Here is a 22,618-nt window from a genome sequence, read left to right on the forward strand (position 1 = left end):
ATAACAAGACTAAAACTGAAAATGCGAGACTTAATATAGTCAAGCCGGCGGACTGTCTCATAACCAGACTAAAACTGAAAATGCGAGACTTAATATAGAGAAGCCGGTGTACTGTCTCATAACAAGACTAAAACTGAAAATGCGAGACTTAATATAGTCAAGCCGGCGGACTGTCTCATAACCAGACTATAACTGAAAATGCGAGACTTAATATAGAGAAGCCGGTGTACTGTCTCATAACAAGACTAAAACTGAAAATGCAAGACTTAATATAGAGTAACTGGCGGACTGTCTCATAGCTAGACTATAACTCAAAATGCGGGACTTAATATAGAGTAACTGGCGGACTGTCTCATAGCTAGACTATAACTCAAAATGCGGGACTTAATATATAGAAGTCGGTGGACTTTCTCATAACAAGACTATAACTGAAAAGGCGAGACTTAATATAGAGAAGCCGGCGGACTGTCTCATAGCTAGACTATAACTGAAAATGCGAGACTTAATATATAGAAGCCGGCGGACTGTCTCATAACAAGACTAAAACTGAAAATGCGAGACTTAATATAGAGAAGCCGGCGGACTGTCTCATAGCTAGACTATAACTGAAAAGGCGAGACTTAATATATAGAAGCCGGCGGACTGTCTCATAACAGTAGTAGGGACTACCTAGATATGCAGACATCCAAGATGGCCGCCACCCCAAGATGGCCGCCCTCTCCCCATATAACAAACAATATAATATATACAATAACAAATATTTATATGAAAAACCCACCACCATTTAAAAAGATTAAACACCGGTCGACCCAAACCCCCCACTGCCGCGTGCCGTCGGGGTCAAAGTCTAGAAACAACATAAAAATGTGTTACGTGCTGAAACCTAAATTAAAAACTTGAAAATATTTACCGCCGTTTCCACCGGTCTTAGCAATATAACCGGGGTCACTATCAATTGGGCAAGCCTATTGCCCCGCCGAATATTGTAGGCGGTGTCCCCGACGTTGGCTATGACGACTTTTATGGGTCCCCGATAGTCGGCGTCTATTATTGTTAAGAATTATTATACTTTTAAGCACTATAAAATAACTAATAAACATACCTATCGTCCCCTCGGCGACAAACAGCCCTTGGGCTGTTAAGCTGCTACGGCCAACAAGGCGGCCGTAGCTGTTCTCGGGCAGCATCACGCCTAACCCAGTCGACACGATTTTGATACCGTGAGGGTCGATTACGGTATCCACTGGACAATATAAGTCCAGTCCGGCCGACTGGGGGGTGGCACGACGGGGAGTAAGCGCTGCCGGATGGATTTTGATCACGGGCAGGCAGGGCAAACGAGGAGCGGTAGAGAAAGACATCTTAAAGTTTTTGGGACTGGTGTTTCAGAAACAGAAGTTAAACAACTGATAACTTTCATTTTGAAACACGGGGCTTATATACAAAATTAGCGAGGTCAAATCTAATAGTGTCTAGCCAATACTTTCAAGATTTTTAAAATTTAATAAATAGCCAAAAAGTTAATTAGATATATAGGTATAAAATTACAAAATCTCTCCGAGGTCTAAGTTTTTTTTTCGTATGCAAAAAAGTTGGCTAGGTGGGTTTTAAATAATTCAAACGAGATCGTGTTATATAAAAAACCCTTTAGCGAAGGTTAAAAAGAAGTTACTTTGATAAATGCCTAAGGGGACAAATATTATTCGTATGCAAAAGCTTGTTTAGGCGTGTTTCGAATAATTTGAATAATTCTCACGAGATCGCTTTATATAAGAAAAAACAATTTATTAGTGAAGGTTAAAACTAATTACTTTGGGAGGGACGGAAATTGTTTTTTTGACATGATTTAAATCTAAATAAATGTATATTAATATTAAACTATAGAGGTATTTTTTATATAGATAGATATCCTAATGTCTTCTATAATCTTTAGTACCAACTCCACAATAAAAAAAATGTTTTTAGGTCAAATTAAAAATAGCGTATCAGACATAATTATATTTTTTAAATTCTTAATAAAAAAAACCATGTCTAAGCCTGTATTCTAAAAAAAATGGCCCTGAGATTTTGGGTATAAAAGCTTGAGCATGGGTATTGGATTCTCACAATCGATCCAGCCATGAACAAGTACCAAGAGTCTCAATCTATGTTTGAATCTCCACCTTCTTCTCCTAATAATCGACAAGGATCCAGCAACGGTCAACGAACGCTGAGTCAATTTGTAAAACCCGACCCCGTTGAGATCCTCCTCGATTCTGACGACGAGGAGTTTGTCCAGGACGTGTTGCAGAAACACGTTGTCGGCGTCAACGGGGTTGAGGGGTCCTATCGCTTGAGAAGCGACGGGCAATATTTCGAAACTAAAATCCCCCCGCGAAAAGGGGATTTCTACATAGATATCAGTATATATAAATTTAAAGACATAAAAGACGCCCAGGCGGACAAACTGTGGGAGTGTAGACATAAGCGGCTAAAAAGAGTCGTTGACGCTAAAAACAAAGACGCCGTCAAACTTCTAAACGCTTTCCATCGCTTGGTGGACGACGTGAAGAACGACGCAGAAGCCGCTCAGCAGCCGCCAAGCAAAGTAAGTATCTTATTAACACTAAATTTACAAACCAAAAATTTTGTTCCAATTTTTTTATTTCTGATAGAGATTCAAAAAATGAGTTCGAGCAGCGGCAGCAGCGGGAGTGACTCGGAGGGCAGTGGCGGAGAGGAACACGCACAGGTAAACCGGTACTACACAATTGAGCGACAGATTGCCAAAACGAGTCGCAAGTGGCATTGTAAACAAATCGATTTGCGTATAGCTTTCAAAAATCTGGAAGACATTCCAACGCGAGATTTTTTTCGAATTTTTCGAAAAATTCTCGACGAAGTTATACGCAAATTAGTAACCGAGAATCCCGGGTATAATCGGGTTCGATTTGTTTTAAGCTCCCCCGGATTGACGACCCCCGTTAATATTAAATTTATAAAAATTGACAAATTCACCAGTAAGCGAATTATGCGCACCATCTATAGAGTAACGCAATCTAGTCGGGACTTTGTCTTTAATGGCGAAGATTTTCAGTTTGATATAATTTTTCTAAACCTCGATGCAAATATAGGAACTTATTATAAATCTATAAAAAATAGAACTTTGGTTAATTTGGATTATTTCGTTAAACAAAATAACCAATTTATTTTTATGGAGAATAATGATAATCTCTGTTTTGCTCGAAGTTTAGTTCTGGGTAAAGAGATGGCCGATCGCAACTTTTATCAACAAAATAAGCAAGGTCCGCCCTTTAACCAGGACAATTTTAACAAACTGAGACGCAATAGCACTCTTCAAGGTAATATTGCGAAAATCTTGCACAGAAAAGCGGGAGTCCCCGAAGGTTTTGTTACTCTAGAAGATATTCAAAAATTTCAAAATTATTTAGCTCCCCATTATCGAATCGTAATCGTTGATGCTGCGAATAATTTTACCATATTTTTCAAAGGACCCCAAGCTCCTAAATTTATCTATTTATTAAAAATTGGCGACCATATCCACCCCGCGAAAACTTGGCATGGCATGATGGGCGGTGTTACCTCTTGCGATTTATGCTTGAGATCGTTTTACAAACGTGAATTGCTAAAAGAGCATAAATGCCCCGAGGATACAAAACCCTATATATGTTTTCGGTGTCAAGGAGAAGCTTTTCATTTAACCAACGAGGATGTTTTAAAACGTTGCGATGAATGCCACCGCTACTTTTTCCCGGGCCCCTGCTACGAAACTCATTTACTTAATGGCACCTGCGCGAGCCAAAAACGATGTTTAGAATGTGGGCGACTGATGGGTGACGACCACGACTGCAATCCCGAATGCTCTCAATGTAAAATAGTCCATCCGCCAGGTGAACATTTTGTTATGCCTTTGGAAACCAAAATGAAAGCCTCACGGTTTATTTATTACGACATTGAGACTATTCTTAGAAATAATATCCACGTCCCCATTTTATTAGTTTGCGATGTAGAGACTGAAGCTGGCTTTGAAACTAAAATTTTTTACGGCGCTAATTGCGTCGAGCAATTTTTAAATTATTTATTTAGCGTCGAGCAGGTAGTTTTGACTGGACAGAAACGTAAAACGTACCAACCGCGCTTTACTAACACTCAAGTCGTAGCTCATTACGCGAAAGCTTTTGATAACTTCTTAATTCTTAACGCTTTAGTCCATAGACACGTCACCCCTGCCGTTATTTTTGACGGCAGTAAAATTTTAATGATTCATCTCGAGGGACCGCAAATTAGATTCCTCGATAGCTTTAATTACATTAGTCAACCTCTGCGTAATTTCACTAGCATGTTTAGCCTCGGCGATGTGGCGAAAGGATTCTTTCCATTTGATTTTCATACCGAAGAAAATCTTAATTACATTGGTGTCATCCCTGAAGCTTCGTACTTTAACGTAGCTCAAATGAAAGCCAATGATTATCGAGATTTTCAAACTTGGTACGCGTCAATGGAAGGATCTATTTACAACATCAAAGAGGAGCTTATTAAATATTGCATTCAAGACGTCAAAGTCCTAAGACAAGGCGTCGAAGCTTTTAGAAAAATTTACGTAGATCTAACCAAATTAGACCCTTTCTGCTTAAAAAATATTACTTTGGCGGGTGCTCTAACCACTATTTATCTTAACAATTACTATAAACCTTACAGCATGGGTATTGTTCCTTCTAACGGCTATAACGCAAAATTTAATCACAGTCAAATTAGCTTAAAATATCTCGCTTGGGTGGAGAAAACTGAAAATATAAAATTGCGCACTGCTTTAAGCTACGGGGGCGAGTACCGCGTGGGTCGCTATTTAGTCGACGGCTATAGCGAAACTCCTCCCAAAATCTACGATTTCCACGGTTGCTACTTTCACGGTTGTCCATGCCAAAAACTTAATGCCTACAATACCCAACTCAAAGCCAGCAACAGATTTCTGTACGAGCGGACCCTAGATAGAGAGCTGTTTATTAAAGAGAAGATGGTCGGGTATGAATATACCTCGATCTTTGAGTGTCAATTTGCTAAGCTTTTAAAAGAAAACGCCGAAGCAAAGGCTTTCTGCAAAAGTTTAACTTTTCGACCTCAAATATCAGCCCGTAGCGCTCTCTATGGGGGACGGACGGAAAATTTTGTTCTTAACTGCCACGTGCAAGGTGAGGAGAAAATTTTCTACAAGGATATTATTTCTTTGTACCCGAAAGTTTGTCGCGATTGTCCGTACCCTAGCGGCCACCCCATAATCTATAGCAGAGATTTTGACAAATCGCCAGGGTGGTATTTTGGCGTTATGAGTTGTCGTCTGCTTCCCCCTCAAGATCTCCACATCCCCTTAATTCCCTTCCGCAGCGGTGGTAAATTAGCCTACGCCCTCTGTCGCACGTGTCTAGAATTGCGAGCGGAAATCTGCGATCACACTGTCAACGAAAGGGCTTTCGAATCAGTCTGGCCAACGGTTGAAGTCTATGCCGCTATGGAACATGGTTATAAACTCCTCGATATATTCGAAGTGTACCATTATCCAAAAACGGAATATTTCTTTGCCCAGTACATGACTGATTTTATCGCCCTAAAAGTGAAGAATTCCGGATTTCCCGCTCACGCTCAAACGCCTCTGCAAAAAGAGGCGTATATCGCTGATATAAACAAGAATGAAAAGCTTTCTCTGACCGTGGCGGATATTCAATCAAATCCTTCCCTGCGTAATATCGCTAAAATTAATTTAAATTCTCTTTGGGGTCGCATGGCTCTGAATACGGGAAAGATTCGCAGCATCTTTATCAACAATTATTACGAATTGATACGATACGCGAGCGATTACACTCTGGAATTAGTCGACTTACGGCCAGTTACGGAGTCGATCGCTCTCTTATCGTACAAAGCCAAAAGCGATTACGTTTCGGACTACAAACTGGGGTCGGCCATTGTGGGGAGCTTCGTCTCGTGCTACGGGCGACTCGAATTGAACAAGATGTTGCTTCAATTAGACCGCGCAGCCTTGTATTGTGACACCGACTCAATAATCTACCGCCATCTACCGGGAAAGTTTGACATTCCAACTGGCAATCATATTGGTTGCTGGGCGGACGAACTCGGCGGTGATTATATAACTTCCTTTTGTAGTACCGGTGCCAAAAGTTACTCGTTTCGCACTAGCAAAGGAAAAGAAGTCAAGAAAATTAAAGGGTTGACGTTAAATCGAGAAAATCTTGAAAAACTTGACTTTGAAACCTTTGAAAGTGTAGCGATGAACCCGGAAAAGGAAGTTACAGTCAATGTCCCTTTTAATTTTAAACGGGATAAATACAAGCTGCAGCTAGAGGCCGTTAAAATTACCAAAAGATTTCGCCAAACCTCGAATAAGAGATTGTTGAACGCCGATTTGACAACCAGTCGACCCTACGGTTTCAAAGAGGCAACACCCGCTTCAACATCTCTCTCGCATGAATTACGAGGCTAGGCGAAGGCATACTTTTGAGGGCTTGTGGGAATCTTGCGTTCCTATCGAAGCCCTGGCCAAAGACGGTTTCTATCTTGCAGATGTAGAAACACAGACGACGCGCTGCGCCTTTTGCGGCATTGCCCTGTACCAGTGGCGTTGCACGGACCATCCATCGAGGGAACATCGGAAACACAGCCCATCGTGTCCGATGGTTTCCAAAAAACCGTGCAACAACAAACCACTGCGTCAGGGGTTTCCCGACTTCCCGACCAGCGAGGGCGAGGATGTTTGCGAGCCTCTAATCCAAACATGCCCAGCCACCAACAAAGAGCGGTCGGGAACCGAAAAAGTGCGCGTGCGCATAAATCCGTCGTGTTTTCTTCTGTAGTGCGTGTGTACCAACTACCCTCCGAGTCTCGCGTCAACTTTAACCTCCTCAACGTTCAACGCTTCCGCCAGCGTTGTCTGGAATTAGAAGAGAAACTTTTTAAAAAAACAATTACTTCATAGGGGATTTTTTTTTTTTTGGGTAAAAGGGTTTCGTTTATATTGTTTAAATATTTTTTAATTTGTGTTTATTAAGGGTCTTTGGGTTTTGGGTTAATTGTATTTTTGATTATATATATATAAACTGTCAATTAAAATAAAAATGTTTATTAATCAAGATGAATCCAACCGAGTCAGTCTCGCATTCTTTAAAGTTCCAAACACCCGCCCAGTTTCTAATCGTGGGGCCAACGCAAGCGGGGAAGAGTTTTCTTTTAAGTAACTTATTGCAAAATCATCAGCTTATGTTTGACCCACCGCATAAAAAGGTTATTTATTGCTACGCCGCCTGGCAGCCAAACTACGAAAAATTGAAACAATTGATTCCGGGAATTCAATTTATTCAAGGCTTGCCAACGGCGGATCCGGACTTTTGGGAAATGAATCGCGACTCCTACTTGATACTAGACGATTTAGCTAGCCAATTATTTAAACAAGCTCATATTGCCGATTTAGTGTGCGTGACGTCGCATCATTTAGGGTATACGGTTATTATTATTACTCAACAACTGTTTCCCAAGGGTAGCCAATCGCGGATAATTTCTCAAAACTCTTCCTATTTTATAATAATGAAAAATCCTCGAGATGTCGCCTCTATTAGATATTTGGCGCAACAAATAAGTCCAGATAACCCGAAGCGTATTACGGAGGCGTACAGACTAGCCACTAGAGAACCCTATAGCTATTTGTTAATTGATTTAAAACAAGAAACTCCGGAAAATTTACGATTAAGGTCGCGAGTTCTACCTCATGAATCACCTATGTATGTCTATGTCGATTAAATTTAATTGTCATTTGAATAATGGCCCCACGCGTTAAACGTCGATCAGCAAAACGCTCCCGGCTCGTCGTAGCGCGTCCCTCGACCAAGTTTGCCAAATTTGTCCCTTATTTACAGAGTTTGCGTCAAACTAGCTGTAAACAACGGCGAACCCTCTTAAACAATAGTAGCGCGCCTCAATTAAAGAGCATTCAGACAATTTGTAAGAATTTAAAGGGCGGGGGCATTTATTTGAGTAAAGATCGCAAGAAAAAGCTAGCAAAGTACAAGAAAATTATTAGACAACTCGGATCAAGTACCTTGTCGCAGAAAAGCAAAAAAAAGCTGTTGTTGCAGCAATCAGGTGGTTTTCTTACGACGTTGCTTGCCGCAATCTTGCCTTCAATTGTCCAAGCCATAGCTGCTAAACTATGAAACAAATGGTTCTCGTGCCCGCTAGCGCAGTAACTTCAACAGCTGCCCAAGAGCACTCTGCTTTGGACCGAGAGATTGAGGATATTTTAAAATCGCCATTGAATGCCTACGATAAATTATATAAATATTTAGACGCTTTTAAGAAATATTTAAGTATTGAGAAACAAATTCCTTTACCTAAATTTGAGGTCGTAACACAGGCAATGTCTAATGTCCCCACGCCACCATTACCGGTCACCCCTAAAATGCCCCCGCGAAAAAAACAATTGTCATGGCCGAGCTATGCCACGTCATCACCGACAACAAGCGCTTCGGGCAGTTCTTTTACTACGCCTAAACGAGCCGAGCCTCGGCAAAAGGTTTTCAAAAGCGAAACGGCTGCGGGGACACCAACACCAGAAGATTTTTACCAACAATTTGGGCCGACCTATGTTGGAGATATGGTGAAACGGCAAGCCGAAGTTCTTGCGAATCATTTGCAAAACACATTTTTCACGCCAAAAAGAGAGCTAGAAGAAGGAGCTGTCGGTTATGCAAATCGTGACGACGATTTACAAGAGGAAATTGCCGATGAGCAAGAGAATTTAGCGGAGGAAAACGGGGACAATTTAACGGACTTGGAAAACCTGTTTGAGACGGCCTCCGCTAAACAGAAGAACAAGAAAAAAAAGAAAAAACCTCGGAAAAAGAAAGACGAGCTTCAAAACTTAGGACCGCTGGTTCCATCTAACGAGAGGAGAAAGAGGCATAATAAATGGCGCGATATTGATTAATAAAAAAAAAATGTAATATTTAGACAAATAAAAAATTGTTTTATTGCGAACAATATCTGTGTACATGTTTTTTTAAATGTAAAGATAAATATAATAAAGCGACATAGTCGTTAAGTTTAAGATTCTGGTCATAGATGGCGTCTAATATCGTCTTTCTAGCTACGCCCTTACAGCGGAGTGCTAGGTACAGACTACAATGCAGACCGCACAGTTGAAAAAATGGATGTTGAATTTGTTGTTTATTGTAAACAACTCGTTTCCCGTATCGTTTTAAATTAACTTTATAGTATCGCGGCGAATTTCCGTAAGTGCAAAACATTTCCACCGTGTCATTGTTAGAAAAGCACGCTATCCAATGTTCTCCAGCCTCTCCAGCTGCTTCATTATTGAATATAAAGCAAAATTTGGACCTTTTTGGCCGTTCTGGGAGTCTGTTTACTGGGAAGCATCCTAAATAGTAGGGTCGCGTTCTTTTGTCGCAAGTTAAGAGAGCGTTTATTTGCGAAGTGTTCATAATTTATTCTTGACAAGACCCGTCTCGGGTAACGAGACTTTTTGTAGTTCGGCGCCGTAGAAAACACCCAAAATTTGCTCCCCCTTTAAATCCGCTACGCGATAGACGGGTGGTGACCTGGGTATGACGTCAACAACGCGAAATATTTCGTCAGTAAAGGTGCCTCCCGAGCTGGTTTTTCTAAATACTCTACTAGCTATAGAAAGACGCACGTGATCGCCAACTTTAAGCCTCGGTGCGTATCGATTAATTCCGTTTGATTTCCCGTACAGTTTATTCCAAATGATTGATTCGTTATCTATATTAACATGAACCGGTGCAATTCCAGTAGTTGAATGAACCCGTTCATTATAGGCTTGAGTAATTAAAGGTAAATATTTAACGTAATTTTTATTCCCCGTGGCCGTAATAACCCGGGCAATTTGTTCCTTAATTGTTCTAATAAAGCGTTCCGCTAAACTAGCCTTATGCTGACTCCTGGCAAAATGTATTTGCACATTGTTTCGTTTCAAGAAGGAGGCAAAGTTGCGCGAACTAAATTCCCCCCCGTAGTCCGTGTATATTTTTAAAGGGATCCTCTCTCGAAATATTTTTTTAAAAGCTTCGATAACCTCGCCAGATGTTTTGTTTCTAAGAGGTACTGTCCATCCGTAGCGGCTTAAGACGTCAATGACGCACAAAACATAGCGAACATTTTTATTAAAACGTTTTAATTTCGGTAGATCCAACAAATCAGCTTGAAAAACGTCATCGATAGTCGAGGCGTACACTTGGTTGGTTTTGAATCGGAATTTTCGAAATCGATGTTTCGTATAGGCGGGCTGTTTCTCGAGAAAGGCGACTAATTGGGCTTTTGGCACGTCCGGTAAGGCCTTTTGTAACCTGGCTAGCGACCCATAAGCGGCCGGATTTGCCACGTCGTAATAAATTTTTCTAATTTTAGCATCCATGTCTTGACAAGTATAAATAACGACTAAATGGTTTCCCAATAAACAACTTTATTTAATACACACAAAGGTATTTTATAAAAACAATATCAGTTTAACAAATACGCTATATTAGTACATTTATTTTAATAGCCATAAATCAAGGCATTCTTTAAATCGGCAAAACTGTTGACAAAATAAGCGTAAATATCCTCTTGATCCTCGATCCATCCATGGTCGGTCTCAAATTGATGCAAAATTTTCTCACGATCCAGTTGAGGCAGCGCTTCGTGCAAATTACGCTCGACTCGATCGCTGAAATTTGTGTCAAATTCTGAGCAGCTTTGAGAGTGGCATATTTGTTTTCGACACTCGACGTTGGCGCAAGTGGAAGTGACGTCAAACAAAGTGGTAGTGAGCTCGTTTAAAATTAATTCGCGCATGCGACAGACAGCTATCCCTTTAGCCTTGAGATCCTCGTCAATCAACGGCTTTAAGTCGATCAATGTCTGCCATCCTGTTTTGTTCAGGCTGAATCCTTCGCTGGTGCTAAAGTTGAGGAAATAACGACTGCCGCTGCCTCGTTCATAGTATCGAAGATCGATTAGACGTTCATCTTTCGAGTTGACGAAGCATTCCAGCTTGATGCGCTCTTTGACGGGCAACCAAATATGATAGCGAGGTATTTTTCCGTCAAAAAAGGACGTGAGTTCATTTTGAAACCGAAACAAAGCGTACCAGGCGTTAGGTTTTAATATAGTTTTTGTACGCGTATCCGATCTTTGAATTAATATTTTAGGTTCAATCGATTCAATGACGCAAATGTCGAGCTTTGGCGTAACGGTGTGTACTTGGTGCATCTTGGCTCGCGACTGATATTGTATTTATAAAGTTTTAGTCTTTTATACGTTAGGGTGATTATAAATAATTTCTCTGTTTTTAGATATTATTAATTGGTTGTTTGGAAATTCGGCCATGACAATGCACGTGACGTTTTCGGTTAGCGGAGAGCTAAATCTTAACGATAATCGCAAGTTACCAGTCTGGGGCATGGAATTTAGACCTAACGAAGCGAGATGTTCTCTACTCAAATCAAAAACAACGACAAAAAAGCCCTTCTTATATAAATCGTAAGAAATTATATTTCCTCGGTCAAGACCTAATATCTCGAGACCCTCGAATAAAGAATTGTAACATCTAACGTACTGGTCGTCGGCAAAATTAGGCGTAAAGGGGATATCGGGATAATTTTGCGAATTTAAAGAGAATTGCATGAAATCGAGTTTGAAGTGTTGGAGATCCAGGGGGTTAGAAGTTGCTTCCCCTACAAATTTTTTATTAGTAACGAAAGCCACGACAGTTCGCGAGGGTAATTGCCCCGTAAACAAGCTGTCCCTAATAAAATCTTGCGTTCCGGTGGTTATTAAGAAATTTTTCATAACAATAGAGTTTATTTCGTAGCGAGCGTTTATTCCCGAGTTTAACATCTGAGCGTGCGCTAGTTGCAGTTCGGGATTAACCTCAATTTCGCGCGTAAACAAGGTGCATTCCGTTAAATCAATCTTATACTTTTTGCCCTGCTCATTGTGAATAATAGCGAAATCCGCGGAGCTTCGATGAAGTCTAATTCGCACCTCGATATTATCTAGTAAGAATTTGGGCGTTTTGAACATATCCAAAAATAATTCGCCAATTACATCGCACGTCTTTGATTGGGCCACGCGTTTAGCGCGACGACCAATACCATTATCTTCTTTGTTGATATCGGCGTCCGCTAAAGCCGTCGCCGGATCAATAATGGTATCCAAATAATATAACATAGAAGTTAACCAGGAATTGGCCGCCGTTTGTCCATAATTTAAAAGTATTTTAAAATAGGCCATGTATGGGTACATATTATTTGGTTGCTGGACAGCGACGCCATTAAGAAATAATTCTACTTGACAAAATAGCGAGGCAATTATTAAATTTGTCACCGAGACTTTCTTTTCCGCATCTGGAACGACCGTGCCGTCCTCGTGCAAAACGCGAAATTTTAATCTCAAAAGAGTTTTAGTCAAATCATGATAATTGTTAGAGGGAGGAATGATAAATTCTACATATTTAGCATTAGTTAGGGGAGCAATGGGATAATGAGCAGTCGTTTTAGTCCCCACAATATTATTATTCACCACTGGCTTTTCAAATACTTCAAAGTCGGAAAGAACACTTTCGTAGGTCGACATGATTAGTCTAGAAAATCGCGTTTAGTGCGTTGCTTAACACGTTTGCTCCGGCTTGTTTTAGCAGTCCTCTTTCGTTTTCGGCCCGTCCCGCTTTGAGTGTTGACGAACCGGTCCACGCCTTTATGTAGTAGGGAATTTATTGATTGTTTGACATTTCGTTTAATCGATTCTCGAGGTGATATTCCGGGGTTTTGTGCATCGCTAATTACTCTACTCGTTAACCCCACAGCTTCGGACGCTAAAGTACTAATGGCCGGCCTAATAAAGGGTGTAATTTTGCGCAATAAAGAATTAAAGATACCGCCAACACTAAAACGACCTCCGGATTGGAAAACGTTCGCGTGTAAAGCCGGAAGGGAGGATCCTCTTTGGAAATACAGAGTGTATCTATTAGGTACCATTGCTTCTGGGCTATTGACGTCGACGCCTAAAAAACAGTTTAATATATACTTTGCCTAAATTAAACGGGATATTTTCCCCGTAATCGGATTTCAATTCAATTTCAATTTCTTGTATATCGCTGGTTGAAATTGGATAAAAGTCGATATTATTAAATATTTCCTGGTTCTCCTCGTCTAGCAGCGAAAAAGCCGGCATTTTTATGAAACGTAGCAGAGGAGCTTGACCACCACCCACTACTTGTTGACGGATAATATTGGTATAAACAAACATGGCATCGACGCCTCTCATGATATCAGCGGGATACTCCGAAGTCTCGTTATTGATATACCGATCCAACTGATTACTACTAAAACCTAGCAATCGTCCCAGTCCTCGGCCGGGTGTTGTTTTGGGAAACAAAATGGAAACCGTATCGTTCAGTTTTGAAACCGTCACGGTTCCGTCTACATTCTGCGTAAATTTTAGACTTTTCCTATGCGCCGGGGACATGGCTTCGCCCATGGCACTTAAAACATCGCTAATATAATAATAAACCCCGGGAGGAATTTCACATGCAAAATTGTCAACTCGTTTGCCTTGAGGGTTATCCTGTTGATATCCGGGTAGGGACGGCTGGTCAGCCATATTTGGGTCTTCTGGAAATCTATCCACATCGTATTCGCTAGTCCAAAAATTATTATCCGCTGTCAGGGTCATTATTCTTAATCGAGGATTTACCAGAGCCACTCCCGAATGACTGTGTTGAAAAAATTCTCCCTCTTCGGGAATGTTAAATAACTTGGCCATTGGTCCAGCTACCGAGACGCGAACACCTGGCTCTATTTCGATACGAACATAAAATCTATCTTCCAGAGCATTTTTGAGAATGTACATTTTAAAATACTTGCGAGGCATATATTCTTGAACCCCCAATAACTGGTTTATGATTTTTAAATGTAAAGAGAAGGGAATTACGGCCCCGCTTGCCGTAAAATCGCAAATATAATCGCCCGCGGGTATTTTGATTTTTGCGACACTAGTCTTAGTAAATAGATACATTAGTGAGTCATGAACGCGATAATTTACAAATGTGTCATTAGTTGTTTTGAAATGCGTAAAATTACGCTCTAAAGGTTTAGTGGATAGAAACGTCCCACCAACGTATTCAGCTTCTAAATTTAATATATCACGCAATTCCTTTGGGAAGAGCATTTCAATTTTTGCCGGACAATGGATTCTAAAATAATGCTCCGCTCCTTGCTTAATAACGCTAAATTCGGCCTGATGTAATCTTAAAGGGTCAAAATTGCGCGCAGTTATTTGGAGGTTTTCGGCAATTTCTTCATAAATCTTATAATCATCTGTCGATCTAAACTCGCCTGACACTTTAAAAAAGAAATAAAGCCAGGGTTCTTCCCAGGGGGTATAGCGCTTTATGGTTCTATTGACTCGATATTCTATGTATGCATTGTCTTTGTCTATAGTATATTCTTCTAACGTCATGCTCAAGGGTCCTAGTTGGTGTTTTCCGGAGTAATATCTATCGGGGTCAGCGCCAAGCAATTTAGCTACTTGGGGAGAAAATTTAATTTCCACCCATTCTGGTGTTTTGAAATTATACACGATAGCATACCCCCAATTATCTACTGTGTGGTATGTTACTTGAATTTTTTTAAATACTAATTTTTCTAAAGTGTTGGCTACGGCTCGATAAAGCCCTTCGGCGTTTTTCTCTGGCGTTTTACTGGCTTTAAAAGTTTGAGGTAAGAACAATACTGTGTAATTGTCATAATCTTCAGGGTTAATAGGCTTAGGCTCTTCGGGAATAATTGGTTCAGGCTTTTTTTTCGGCGGATCAACCGGCTGCGGAAACAAGGGTTTTTCATCAACCGGTGGTGGGGAGGGAGTCGGTAATACGGGTAGCTCTGGAGATGAGGGGGGTGTGGGCGAAGGTGTGGGTGTTAATGGTTCAAAGGGGGCGAGGGGTGGAGTGGAGGGTTTTGGGGGTGGTGGCGGAGAAGAGGTTTTCGGGGGCGGTGGTAGGGTTTGTTTCGGGGCTGGTGGTGCTGGTGCCGGTGGAGGAGAGGGAGGTTTTGGGGGTGGTGGCGGAGAAGAGGCTTTCGGGGGCGGTGGTAGGGTTTGTTTCGGGGCTGGTGGTGCTGGTGCCGGTGGAGGAGAGGGAGGTTTCGGGGGTGGTGGAGGAGAGGAGCGTCTCGGGGGTGGTGGTAGGGTTTGTTTCGGGGCTGGTGGTGCTGGTGCCGGTGGAGGAGAGGGAGGTTTTGGGGGTGGTGGCGGAGAAGAGGTTTTCGGGGGCGGTGGTAGGGTTTGTTTCGGGGCTGGTGGTGCTGGTGCCGGTGGAGGAGAGGGAGGTTTTGGGGGTGGTGGAGGAGAGGAGCGTCTCGGGGGCGGTGGAGGAGGGGTTATTTTGGGTGGTGGTGAAGGTTTTCGTTTTGGAGGAGGGGTTATTTTGGGTGGTGGTGAAGGTTTTCGTTTTGGAGGAGGGGTTATTTTGGGTGGCTGTGGTTGTACAAATACTACGGGTTCAGTCGTAGCAATAGGTATCGGAAGAAAAGGCGTAGTTCGCGGTAAAATAGGTATAGATGGCGGTACAGGTCTATATTCTGGCTGGGGCTTTTTTCTTATCGACGGAACCTCGTGGCTTGTTTTACGTTTAATGGCAGCTTTAGGAATGTACTTGTAGTCAAATTTTTTTTTAAAACTATCTCCAACATTATCAATTTCGATTTCCACGTAATTATTAGTGTAATTTAAACTTATATTTTTAGCATGCTTTGATACAGGATATTTGGATATATATGGAACATCTTCGTAATTATTCTCTTTAAATTCAAATAGCGTGGTCAAGGGGGAATCAGCTGGTATTTTGAACCGTATGTTCTCCTCTCCTAAAACTTGCAGGTAAACGGGAAAGTTTGTATCTAACTGTTTTCCCAGGGCCCCGTCCTTATATTTATTGACTAATTTAAAAGATAATTTGCCTTTTAAATACGGATGACTGTTTACATCATCATTTAACAGCTCGACAAAATTTTGGGGTAGTTCGTACTCTTTGGTCTTGGTATAACGATTGACAGGTATCTCTATTTTTTGATATTCAACAGGCTCTCTAACAGCTGCATCGTTGCCATGGTTTGGGTCACTTACAACCTGAATTTCAAACTTGTTAAACTCTTCGCTTATATTCACCCAATGATTTGGAAATATGATTTCTGCCAACCCAACTTCATAATCGCTACTCAAGTTAAGAGGTTGATGCAAATAATTTTTAAAACTTGATTGGGTATTGTTTGGGTATATATCTAAACACGTATTAGACGCTAAAGTTAAAAAGAAGTCGTCATTCATGACTAACGCCTGTTTATCAACTAACCCCAACTTCTTAAACAAACCTTATTTTATACATAAATTTCATAAAAAGATCGGCCATAGCTCGGTAGACTGGCCGGGATTTGAACTTGCCACCTTTTTAGGTATTACATTAGTAGACCCTGCCTTTAACCACTGAGCTATGGACGATCTTAAAATACACGCCGTTTATCTTCATCAAAAAAACTTTAAAAAATTCTTAAACTTTTAAAGTCGTTACCCTTGAAAAAATCTACGTAGCTAGGTAATTGACCTTACCCGATTCCAATAAAAAAGACAACGCCCTGGTTAGATTGAGCCGGTTTCAACCTGTTTTCAAGCGGTTATTATATAAGACGTTGGGCTTTAATAGTACGTTTCAGGGTGTGGTCGACAGGGTGTGGTCGGTAAAAAATAATTTTTTTATCTAGAGAAATTGTTTAATATTAAATCTGCTCTCGGTCATTTAGTATATAAGCTCTGTGTTTCGCGGAGAAAGTTATCAGTTGCCCAGCTATGCTCTTAAAAGTCCAACTAAAGATGTCTTGCTTTAACTCGTGCCGCTTTTGTTGGGTGAGTAAAGACCAAACTCAATTTTCCAACGGAAAAGGGACCAATTTCGATTATGCCAACTGTCTCTTCTCGGGCATTGCCTGAAAAGGGACCAATTTCGATTCATGGGCTAGATTTACGTAGCTTTTCAGTACAATCCCTGCTTTGCCACATTTGATTGCACCGAAAAGCTGCGTAAATTTGTGTGAAGGCGCATTTTTTTTTCGCGTCCCACCACTCAACGTCGGCCATAGTTCGTGACCAAATGCAAGAGATTTACGTCAGAAATCCGGAAAATTTGGTCACGGATGATGTTGAGGAGGTTCATGAATCGCCCTTCATTGCAGTGTGATATGCGTCCATACAACGGACTATTGCAATGAAGGAAAATCGAGTTTAAATTAAGTCCTGCTACTTCTTCCGCCGCAAGACTTAATTTGACGTGTTTTCCATTGGTCTCTTGAAAGTTGCGTAAAATTTGTGTGAAGTCGGCTCAGCCATTAGAATGCACGAGCAAAGCCTTTTGGTTGTGGTTCGATTTCTTTCGCAAGGTCGGGCTGACACTGCAATGAAGGAGAAGTTCTGGCTCAAACAACCAGACCAGAACAAGACGACCAGACCCCACAGTGGCTCGGATGTAACTTCCTTCGGGAGGTAAAGGGTCAACGAAGAATTTTATAGGACATGGCCCGTACAACCCGACAAGCCCTGCCACCGCATAAGGTTCTGCGTACCCTGCACCAAATGGAGCACGTTCTCTTCAGTGAGGCCTTGACTTCGATGTCCTTCTCAAACTTAACAGCTGTTCGCTCGATCAACGTGGATAGGATTCGGAGCCGAAAGGCCCAAGATCTTCATGAATCAATGGAGGCATGTACCACCAGAGTGCCTGAAAAAAGCTAGTGGCCGACGCCCCACTAGAATGAATGCCGCGTTGATGTCGTGAAATTGTTAATAAAACGCGGCGCTAATTACGATTTAAAGAGCGGCTTTCAGTTAAGATTTTGACTAAAATATCAAGTTTTGAAAATCAAAATGTCACTTTGAGCAAGATGTTTTTTACGCCAGAGATAAAAACAACTACCTTCAAAATTTCGATTTAAAGACATTAGCGGTAAAAGTAGCGGTAAATATTTCTGGTTTTAATTTAATTTTTGTTTATATTTATATTCTTGTTATTCTCTATTTTATTGTATATATTATTTGGTATTTGTTATTAAAAAATCTTTATTTATATATTTGTCTTTGTTTCTCAGACATACTTTAAAGGTTATTTTTTATGGCGGGAAATTCAAACAAGAATCTTACAAAATAACTAGACTGGTTTATTAAAAGAACTACAGCTTGTTTTGGGGGAAAAATGGGTAAAACCCCTCTAAAGAGTCATAGCATGCTGGAAGGTAGGGTTGATCAGGTAGGAATTTAGCTTAATCTTTGTTTGCAGGTTTGGTGGATGAGGAGAGGTCGGCCATCTTGGGGTGGCGGCCATCTTGGATGTCTGCATATCTAGGTAGTCCCTACTACTCATAACAAGGCTAAAACTGAAAATGCAAGACTTAAAATATTGAAGCCGGCGGACTGTCTCATGGCAAGACTATAACTGAAAATGCGAGACTTAATATAGGCTAGAGAAGCCGGTGTATTCTCTCATAACCAGACTAAAGCTGAAAGCGCGAGAAGGCGGCGGACTTTCTCATAGCAAGACTATAACTGAAAATGCGAGACTTCATACAGAGAAGCCGGCGGACTGTCTCATAACAAGACTATAACTGAAAATGCGAGACTTAATATAGGCTAGAGAAGCCGGTGTACTCTCTCATAACCAGTCTAAAACTGAAAATGCGAGACTTCATATAGAGAAGCCGGCGGACTGTCCGCTGGCTTCGCTACATTTCAGTACCTGATATCCATTATATAGTATTGTTATTTGATATTGTAGGTGTCATGGGTTTTTATTTTATTCATTATATCAGTCCCTGACTTCCTTGGTTTTATCTTGTAATGAGACATTCCCCTGGCTTTCCCATAAGAAGTCTAAGACTTCCTTATTTTAGTTCTCTAATCAGACAGTCCACTAGTTACGATATATTAAGTTTCGCGCGTGCTCAATTTAGACTTCTCTACTTTTGAGGTTCCAACTTCGTCGAGTTTTTTGGAATTTATCTGGATTGTATCTATATCATGTCAACGTTCTACTTTTTCAATTTGTTCCATTTTTCATTGTTCGAGGGCTGTTTTTATTTTTGATATTTCAAATTCAGAAGAATCAGAGTCATCGTTTTGAGTCTTTCAGATGATGGCTTGGACTTATGTTACTGGTTTTCGGTTTTCGTTGTAGCAGTCTAACTGAGGCAAAGTTTCTGCCTGACAGCATAGCCCACTCGATCCGCGCTCATGGACGCAAGCTGCTGCAGCTGCTGCTCGCGCAATATAATAATAATTGGCCAGGTCACGTCGTCTGCTAAACTTAGGAATTGGACAATTATACTTTTTGAGTTAATGCCTGACTCTGGTTACCCTTGAATTTTCTTAGTGGTCCCGTGGTTTAATTTTTAAACTGGTCATTTGCCCTGTGCCATTGCCTTATTTCCCACACTGGACAAGGAAGCATTTCTCATAAAGGATAATGCTCATCATTGTTGTGTAATAGACAGCCTGGCAGCCCCGTATTTGTTTACCCTGCCCATAGCCCACTCGATCACGACGCAAGATGCAGAGCAGCGTCCGTGAGCATGGATTGAGTGGGCTATGCCCTGCCTGGCCAAGTCAGCTGACTTAGGTGAAATATTTATTACTTCTATGCGACTTAATTCTAGACATTCTTGAACGAATCATCTTGTGAAAATTTTATAAGAAAGGCTTCTGGCGCTGGGTTTTTTTCTGCGCCAAATTTGCTTTTTAAATTTAAAAAAAATTAATTTCAACCTTTTATTCCTCTCTTCAGAAATTTAATAATGATAGTGTGTTACATATTTATCCAAAATTTATTTTAATTAATTAACACACTGTACATCCCTTTAATTTGTAATTTCGCGCTTGGAAGAGGCTGAATTAAAAATATTGATTTGGTGACTGGATTTAGTGATAGTGTGATTGAATCTATCATTTATTTTACCAGCAAAAAAACGTATCTTCGTAGCGGTATCCGTTGGCTGCTGGCACCAGTTTAGAGACCAGGGAATGATCCCTTCTGCGTAGTTTGCATTAATCTACTTTAAACATGAAAAATGTATCTAATTTAAACAAAAAGGTTTATTCTAAATAGCGGTTATAAATAGTAATTAAAAACGTAACTATTACCTAATAATAATAATTGCAAGAGCCGGGATAAAAAACATTGGTTGGTTTGTTGACAGGGTTTAGTGATCGTGTGATTTAATTATTCAATTATGTTACCATTAATTTAAACCAATAAAATGATCTACATAGTGGTTATCGGTGGCACCAAATATAATCTGCACAGTTATCGTTGGAAAAATGGCCATTGTTTACTGTTTTGAGGTTATGTTAGAATAAGCACTAAATAATTAAAATTTAAATTGTTATCCTATAAGAATTATTGGAAAAGCGTCATTTAAAAATATTGTATGATTTGGTGACAGGGTTTAGTGATAGTGTGATTGAATCTATCATTTATTTTACCAGTAAAAAAACGTATCTTCGTAGCGGTAACTGTTGGCTGGTGGCAACAGTCGAGAAACCAGGGAACGAACCCTTGTGCGTCTTTTGCATTAATCTACTTTAAACAACAAAAATTGATTTAATTTAAACAAATTACCTAATTAGCGGCTATCGTTGGCCGATGGCACCAGGTGAAACACCTTAAAACGTACGCTACACGGCCAATTGGTCTCTAGTCTCTAAACATTATTATTATTATTATACAATCAGCTGTATTTAAATTTTGACCGAGGCTTAGTGAAATCAGTGAATTTAAAAATTATCGGCTAAATCCTAAATTTAAATTCTTTTGTATTAAATTATAATAAGGTTTAACTTACGAAATTAAAATAAAATGAGGACGAATTAACCCCTTCTTTTATGTGAAAAGTTAAAAAATTCGCCTTAAGCTCGACATAGCCACACGCGTTGTCTAAACAAAAATCTTCGCTCAGTCGCTCTATTGGCGGTAAAAGAGCGTAAGTCCAACAGTACGTTTCTCTATGATTTTAGCTAGGATTAAACCACGTAAGTCCAACAGAATAAAAGGTCGTAAGTTTAAGTATGTGCTTAAAAGTACAAAAAGTAATGCTTAATATTAATTGTTTTCAATAAAACTTCGAAAGGCACCAGTTTAATGTTCAACCTTTCATTTAAAACCATTTTCAGGCCTACCGAATAAATACTCTTCAAAAAATGGTCGAGCAACTTTCGCTATTACAGCAAACATTTCCCATGTTACTCCTATGGGAAAATTTCCCTTTTTTGCCAAAATGTTTTAATTTTTTTATGGAAATGAAAACCACCCCTAGAAACTTTATTTTCTATGAAAAAAACTAATAAAGGGATCTCTTTGAAATTTTAACCACATATTAAGGGTCCGAATTTTAGTTCAATGGAATTTTTTCAAAACAATTAATACAATACAAAAAAAACTACATCCAAACAAAAAACCCTCCTCATACATTAAGAGCAGTATGTAGTCTTATCTAAGAGAGCGACCGCTCTCTCAGAATACGGTCTTTGCGTGAAAAAATGGGATAAGAAATAGGGGTCAAAAGTCTGTTTACGGGTACGTGAATACGGCGTTGAAAGGACATACTCCTGTAAACAGCAAGGAGACAAGAAAGGGGGAATGAAATATCGTCACAGGTCATACTTTAAACGAAGAGGATAGAAAGAAGTAGAAACTAACAGCTTCGGCAAGGCATTTTTCGCCTTTCGTTTTTAATTTTACACGGAATTTTAATTCCGTTAAAAAATAAGAGAGGCCCCCAAGCTTTTTCCCTTTCCCGGACGCACGCACGATTTGGAGGGAGAGAGGTAAAGCGCTAGCCCTCTGAATGAGAGAAGGTAAAGGTAAATTTAAGGGAGAGGGGAAGACAGGGGCCGATTTGGAGAGAAAGATAGAGGGAAAGCGCTGGTGCGCTCAATGAACAGAAGTAAAGAGAAGGTTGTAGCGGACAGCTACATTTGGGCTTTCACAAACATCATAATTCTTAGAGACTTACCCATTCAGGGTCCAAATCATATGAACTTAACCCTAGGCCAATATCCATTCTAATAAAATGGAGTCTCTAGCTAGAGGGCCCTCTATTAAACCACTTTAGCGCCGCCTTGTTGAGATTGGCGGAACTAGAGATAAGCTACAAGTATATATATAGCCTGAAAAGCCTAGGGAACTGAGTTAGTTGGTTAGTTCGTGGAGTAGTAAACTAAGAAGCTAGTCAGTAGGAGTTCGACTAACACCTGTCATCAGAGAGATAGAAGGTCGACATCCCGACCCTCTAACTGCTTCTGTTTTTCAACCAGTGAATTCCCGCGCTTTGCTTAGTTTAATAGTCGCGTACCGTTTATATGGCTCTAAACAACATCTCTGTAAGTGTTTCAATTCTTTAGTACGGACATTCCCTGCTGGCGCTTCCCATAATTACTTTCACTCTACATATGTTAATAGTCATTATCATAAATTTATTTTATTTAACTAACCCCAAAATTATTACTA

At 40.3% G+C, this 22,618-nt stretch overlaps 2 protein-coding genes and 1 long non-coding RNA gene across 3 annotated transcripts; 1 reads left to right on the top strand and 2 right to left on the bottom strand.

Annotated features, from left to right (window-relative positions):
- Positions 1–745: 745 nt before the first annotated feature.
- On the bottom strand, positions 746–1,742 carry LOC149683804 (uncharacterized). The gene is made up of 3 exons (XM_089871258.1): positions 1,103–1,742; positions 911–1,044; positions 746–847 (listed from the first exon to the last, which is right to left on the bottom strand). Exons 1-3 carry the CDS (start codon positions 1,359–1,361, stop codon positions 794–796), a joined length of 447 nt encoding a protein of 148 aa, XP_089727384.1. The 5' UTR covers positions 1,362–1,742; the 3' UTR covers positions 746–793.
- A 251-nt stretch (positions 1,743–1,993) lies between these two features.
- LOC149683805 (uncharacterized) lies at positions 1,994–2,740 on the top strand. Its single transcript, XM_089871257.1, has 2 exons — positions 1,994–2,587; positions 2,655–2,740. The coding sequence occupies exons 1-2, from the start codon at positions 2,120–2,122 to the stop codon at positions 2,667–2,669; spliced, it is 483 nt and encodes a 160-aa protein (XP_089727383.1). The 5' UTR covers positions 1,994–2,119; the 3' UTR covers positions 2,670–2,740.
- A 17,508-nt stretch (positions 2,741–20,248) lies between these two features.
- On the bottom strand, positions 20,249–21,065 carry LOC149683806 (uncharacterized). The gene is made up of 3 exons (XR_016384216.1): positions 20,955–21,065; positions 20,596–20,813; positions 20,249–20,472 (listed from the first exon to the last, which is right to left on the bottom strand). It is a non-coding gene; the product is annotated as an uncharacterized LOC149683806 (long non-coding RNA).
- Positions 21,066–22,618: the final 1,553 nt, after the last annotated feature.

Source organism: Phalangium opilio, unplaced genomic scaffold (genome assembly GCF_054372755.1).
Source record: "Phalangium opilio isolate 3A_F unplaced genomic scaffold, DU_Popi_V2 ptg000037l_1, whole genome shotgun sequence".
Lineage (NCBI taxonomy): Eukaryota > Metazoa > Arthropoda > Arachnida > Opiliones > Phalangiidae > Phalangium > Phalangium opilio.